Genomic DNA, 6,000 nt, shown 5'->3' with positions numbered 1-6,000 from the left:
CACTTATTTGTAAATTCTTGTTTTCTTCTTGTAATTGATTTGCCACCTTTGTGATGGGAAAAGATGCCTGATATGATTTCAATATTCTTAAATTTATTAAGAATTGTTTTGTGGCCTAACATATGCTCAATTATGGATAATGTTTCATATGCACTTTAGAAGAATGTGTATTCTGTTGCTTTGGGATGGAATGTTCTGTGTGTATCTCTCAAGTTCACCTGATCCAATGTGTCATTTAAGTCTGATGTTTCCTTAATAATATTGTCTAGATAATGTATCCATTGATGTAAATTATTGTACTGCTATTTCTCCCTTTAGTCTGTTAATATATGCTTTATATATTTAGGTGCTCCTATGTTGGGTGTATAAATATTTATAAATGTTGAATCCCCTTGTTCCATTGATCCCTTTATCCTTATGTAATGCCCTTCTGTCTCTTACTATTATCTTTGTTTTAAAGTCTATTTTGTCTGATATAAGTATAGCTACCCCAGCTTTCTTTTGGTTTCCATTTGCATAGAATAGCTTTTTCCATCCTTTGATTTTCAGTCTGTGTGTTTCCTTATAACTGAAATGAGTCTCTAGTAGGTATCATACAGATGGGTCTTGCTTTTTATCCATTAAGCCACTCTGTGTTTTTTGACTGAGGTATTTAGTACATTTACAGTTAAAGCAATTATTGATAGGTATTTACTTACTGCCATTTTGTTAGTTGTTTTATGGTTGTTTTGTGGTTCCACTCTGTTCCCTTCTTCTCTTGCTCTCTTCCTTTGTAATTTGCTAACTGTTTAGTGGTATGTTTAAATTCCTTTCTCTTTAAATTTTATGTATCTACTATAGGTTTTTGCTTTGTGGTTACCACGAGGCTCACTTATAACAACTTATATCTATAAGAGTCTATGTTAAGTTGGTAAGAATTTAAGGTTGATAACATTCTAAAGCTCTACATTTTTGCTCTCCCCTCACCATTTTTTTTTATGTTTTAGAAGTCACATCTTTTTATCTTGTGTATCCCTTAACTAATGATTGTAGTTACAGTCCTTTATCCAATGAGTGTTTTGCAAATACTTTATCCCAGTCTGTCTTGTCTTCTAATTCTCTTGATATTGTCTTTTGCAGAGCAGAATAGTTTAATTTTAATGAAGTCCAGCTCATCAATTATTTTTTTTCATGGATCATGCCTTTGGTATGTTATCTAAAAGTACCATCATCACCATACCCAAGGCCATCTAGGTCTTCTATGTTGTCTTCTAGAAGTTTTATAGTTTTGTATTTTATATTTAGATCTGTGACTTATTTGAGTTAATTCTTGTGAAGGTAATTTTGGTATTTTTAAGGTATGAAATGGTTTCCAGGATTGGTGCCTCAGTTTATAACATTATGGCTATGGGAAACAAGGATTTGATTTATATAACCTTGTTTTTTAAGCGTCCAGGAATCAATTAGTTCATAAGTTGGAGATCATTTGGTCAAGTGGTTTCCAAATATCTGCCTTTAAATTGGTTTCACTAGAGTTACCTGGGATGGCTGGATGGATTTGGTTTGTTTTTTTTCAAATTAATTCTCAGGAGCTAACAGCCAAGGGGAATTTATGGCACATGGACAAAATTGATCATTATATACAACTACGGTGTAGTACATAAGGTATTTAACTTTATTTAAGGGCCCAAAGAGGAATTCAGCAATTTTACAGGGTTTAAAAGAAATGAAACTCATACCTAATTTTGCCATTGTCCCCAAAATTGACCTAAAAAATACACCAATGCTGAAATCTGAGCATGGTGCCGATCTTCTAGTGGATGGCAAGTTCAGAAAGGTTCATCATCTGAAAAGCATCATTTTATGCTAACACGACTATGATTAAGCTTCCTTGAGATTTTAGATTCACTCTGAAAGTGCTACATCATATTTGTACTTTAAAATGAGATGATAGCAATCTTTGAAATATCCAAAAAATATTTCACTTCTATTTGTCTCAAAGTTGCATAATGAATATTACCTAAGTCATAAGCATCAAGAGACTTATCTACAATATTCCTATTTCTTAATGCTCAGAGGTCATATTGACAAAATCAGTTGGGAAAAAAATGCCATTAGAAAAAGTAACAATTGGGAATGGAGGTGGGGAGGGACTGAGAAGGGTATCAAAGATGCAGATCACATTATCTTCATTAATAAACACTGAATATAATCTCACACCTTTCCTTACTCGACAGACCCAACTTCAACTTTCTCCTTGCGTTTACCTAATCTACAAGCATTCCTTTATTAACACCCAAAACAAGTACTTACAAAGAAATGGTGAATTCCCTTTTCCTCATGTCATAAGTTCATGTCCAATGCAGCATTTTGTGTACAGATTACAGATTTTGTTTTACAAATTATGAGAGGCAGAGTTTTCAGTTTGCAGGTTGAGTTGCAGCCAGGGAGATAGAACAAACCTTGGACTTTGAAATAAATTTGACCTGCAAATCACCAAGGAAAAATTAAATTGAAAGTTAACAGTTAAACCTATCCATGGCTAGCCTGAGCAAAAACTGTGAAGTTCTAAACAATGTGGTTCAAGTCACACACTCTTGTTCCCTAACATATCATGGTCATGCTACAGCAAAGCATGCCCAATCCCTCTATCATTTCTTGTTTGTTTGACCTGGCACACATTCACTTCAACACAGCTGATCACCTTTATCAGCACCAATTTTCCAGAACAATGCTTCCTCCTCCCACTCTCTGTTAGTACTATGCAAATTTTAACAATGGCTTTGGACACCATAATTCATTCTGAAATAGTGACTTTGACCCTAATATTTTCCTTTTGTCAGGAAGAGGAAAAGCAGTCCTAAGACAGATTGGTAGTAAGGAAAATGGAAACAAAGAGTCATCTTTGGCAAACCTCAATCACACTGAATGGCGATAACTTCACTTCCACAGAGCAGGCAAAAGTAAGTAGAATATGGAAAACACTTCTCAAGCAATTTTATTAATGATCTTTCTATTAAGGAGTGTTGGGTTTGAATGATCCTTATTGTTAATATACACTGCCCTGCATCATCGAGGAGTTACACACCTCTCGCCTTCATTTTTTCCCATGGCAACCTAGAAAGTTTGATGAAAAATTATTTGTATTTGATAGACAACATGACTTAGTAACAAGAGAAAAGAGCCTAGACAGAAGAGTCAAGAGGAGTTTTAGATGCTCTTGTTCTCTTAGAGCTAAACTGTGGCAAATCACCAAATTTCTCTGAGTTTCAGGTTCCTCTTCTGTAAAATGAAAAATTTAAATATCTCATATTATCGTTCTAAGAATCAAATGGAAAAACGAACATGAAAGGGCTTGGCAAAACATAAAGTTCTACTCATAAATCATCAGTTATGCTGTGTCTGCCTCCAAAGGGAGTTAAATTTGCGTTTACTCATTTACTCCCTCTCAACCAGTCCTTCTCCTGGAGAACAACTTACAACATTCTTTTCTAAAATAGATGACCAAAGTTAGGGGCAAAGTTAGAATAAAGCCACTGTCCTGAAAAGGAACTGTATCTATAGCTTTGGCCTAGTGAGACCACACAAGGAAGCAAGTGGTCTGACTTTCGCCACATTTACAGTTTCAAGAAGAAGCAGTTGAACTCCATGAACACTGAGCGGTTTCCTGATTGGCTGATGTCCAATCAGTTGATTACCACTTGCAAAATACTATTAGATCTTTAGCATCTAACGGGTGGATAACTGAGCGTTGTCAGGGATGAACAGCTGTTTCACAGTTGGGAGCTTCCAGAATGCTAAGGTGCAAAAATGAGCCATGTTTTCTGAAGTTAGCTCTGGTGATTCTAATATTCAAAAACATTACTCCATAGAGAATTTTTCAAAGACTACACCAGGCACTTTGCAAATACAGGATTAAACATATCATTGTAAAATTCAACAGGAAGAATTTTGTTTAATTGTAAACACAAGATACGATATAGAATTCCATCTCTGTAGTTGAAATTACATCTCCAGACACACAACTGGATCTGTAGTTTAATATCTTGTACAGGATAACAGTAATGTCTGTAGAGGTTAATTACCCCATCATGTTGAACAAAATGAAATGATGCTGTGCTTATCTTAAAATATTTCTGCTTGGGACATAGAGAACAGACTTGTGGGTGCCAAGGGGGAGGGGGTGGAGGAAGGATGGATTGTGACTTTGGGATTAGCAGGTGCAAACTATTACATATAAAATGGATAAAGAACAAGGTCCTACTATAGCACAGGGAACTACATCCAATATCCTGTGATAAACAATAATAGAAAGGAATGTTAAGAATGTGTATACATGTATAACTGAATCATTTTGCCGTACAGCAGCACAACATTGTAAATCAACTACAATAAAATAATTTTTTGAAAAATCAAAAAAATAAAATATTTCTGCTTGGCACCAGCTGGACTCAGTCAATTATGAGCTTAATTTTCTGCTCCAATGGTGAAATGTGACATAAAACTCAAAGATAACCTTTCAAAGTACAATATACGTTTAAATACGGAGTTTCAAATTACACTTCCAAAAGAAAGGCTCCATTATGTCTTGTATCAATACTTAGTAAAAGGATCAGCTCTCCAACGAAGAGGGACTTTGCTCACCTACTGCTCTAGCACTAGCACTACTTTTTCACCTTGCCTCATGAAGCCCTGGATAAGGTCACTGATTTCCACTGAATTCTATGTGGTTTCGTTTATGCAAATAGCTTCTCTTAGGCTGTCTTAGAGGTCCGTCATGAAGTTCTGTACTAAGAATATGGACCACTCTGGGCTGTCTCCGCAGCTAACGCATGCTCCCATAGGCAAGAACTCACTTTTGTGCTTCTGTGATCACACAGGCCAAGATGCCCTCCCACAGCATAATGCTGAGTCCTTACTAGGTACTCAATCATTGAGTGCTCGGCCTTTCCCAAAGGTTATTTTTCAGGCTTTTGGCCCTGAAGCCTCTCAGTTATTCCAGTTATCTAGGCGTAAGCCTACCTCCGAGAGAAAGAGGCTACCACTCACTGAAGAGAAGGAAAAAAAGGTCGGAAGGCCAGCTTCAGCACAACACGTGTAGTTTTTCCCTCATCTTAAAATATTTACTCACATATCCCTGGAAAGTCTTTTAAAGTAAATTTTCTGAGGGAGATGAGCTTCTTCCTTAACTAAATAGTGGCAGCTTTGTAGCAACTATTTAAAAGGTGAATTTGCAGAATTCTCTTCCGTCTTTGTATTAAAGCCATAAATCTTACATCTACCATTCGCTTCAAGTGGAGCCCTTTCCCTTCAGCAGGGAGCCTCGCCCCTCCAGGGCAGAGCCTCTCCGCTTCCTCCGGAGCCCCGCTCACTTCTAAATCCGCTTAGAGCCCCGCCTCCTCCTTAGAGGTTCCGCCAAAGCTATATTCGCTAATGTCTCGGTGTAGAGCTATCGCGAGATTTCAACCATAGCCTTCGAGAGTCTCTAAGCGTGTGGACTTGCGCAGAAGATGCACATGAAGCCGTTGCCGGAGAAAGGGGGCAAGGCGGCCCGACGTGCGCGTTCACCTTGACCCCACGCTCCAGCGCGCGCCCGGCCCCTAGCCGCCTTGGTTTCTGGGCCCCCCGGGAACCGCAACACACATCAGCATAAGGCGCGCGTGCCCACCTAAGGCGGATGTTCGGTGGGTGGCGAATGCGTGCCCGGGAGATGCGGGGGTATTAGAGGGCCCCGGGCCTTGTTGGTGCAGAGAGGCTCTAGGAGCTTGGAGAACGAGTCTAGGTAGGCGCTTGGGGGATGGAGGGTCAGGGGTCAGAGGTCGGGGACTGAAGACGTTTCTGGAGGGAGGACTCGGTTGTTCTGGAGCCCGAGAAACTAAAAGGCTGAGGAGGGAGCAGCAGCGCGAGTCTCCCCCACCCTTCTCCATCCCAGATGTGCGGGCCGGTGGACACCGCGGCTCCCCCCGGGGCGAGGTGGTGTCGTGGGAAGGGGGGCTGTGCTTCTCCCCGGGGGCTGGGGCC

General features: G+C 39.4%; 1 protein-coding gene across 3 annotated transcripts in view; it reads left to right on the top strand.

Annotated features, from left to right (window-relative positions):
- The first annotated feature begins 5,528 nt into the window (after nucleotides 1–5,528).
- The window catches only part of SHPRH (SNF2 histone linker PHD RING helicase), a 99,818-nt gene continuing 99,346 nt past the window's right edge, over nucleotides 5,529–6,000 (top strand). The window contains exon 1 of one of the 3 annotated variants that reach the window (XM_057739053.1): nucleotides 5,529–5,663. Coding sequence is in view for 1 of the 3 variants with exons in the window: in XM_057739052.1 (XP_057595035.1) it covers nucleotides 5,912–5,952 (41 nt within the window). In the remaining 2 variants the exon portion in view is untranslated. Of the gene's footprint in view, nucleotides 5,762–5,876; nucleotides 5,953–6,000 lie in introns of those variants that run through there. The other 2 variants (XM_057739054.1, XM_057739052.1) reach the window with 2 other exon arrangements.

Source organism: Hippopotamus amphibius, chromosome 6 (assembly GCF_030028045.1).
Source record: "Hippopotamus amphibius kiboko isolate mHipAmp2 chromosome 6, mHipAmp2.hap2, whole genome shotgun sequence".
Taxonomy (NCBI): Eukaryota; Metazoa; Chordata; class Mammalia; order Artiodactyla; family Hippopotamidae; genus Hippopotamus; species Hippopotamus amphibius.
This window is presented reverse-complemented; position numbering and strand designations above follow the sequence as displayed.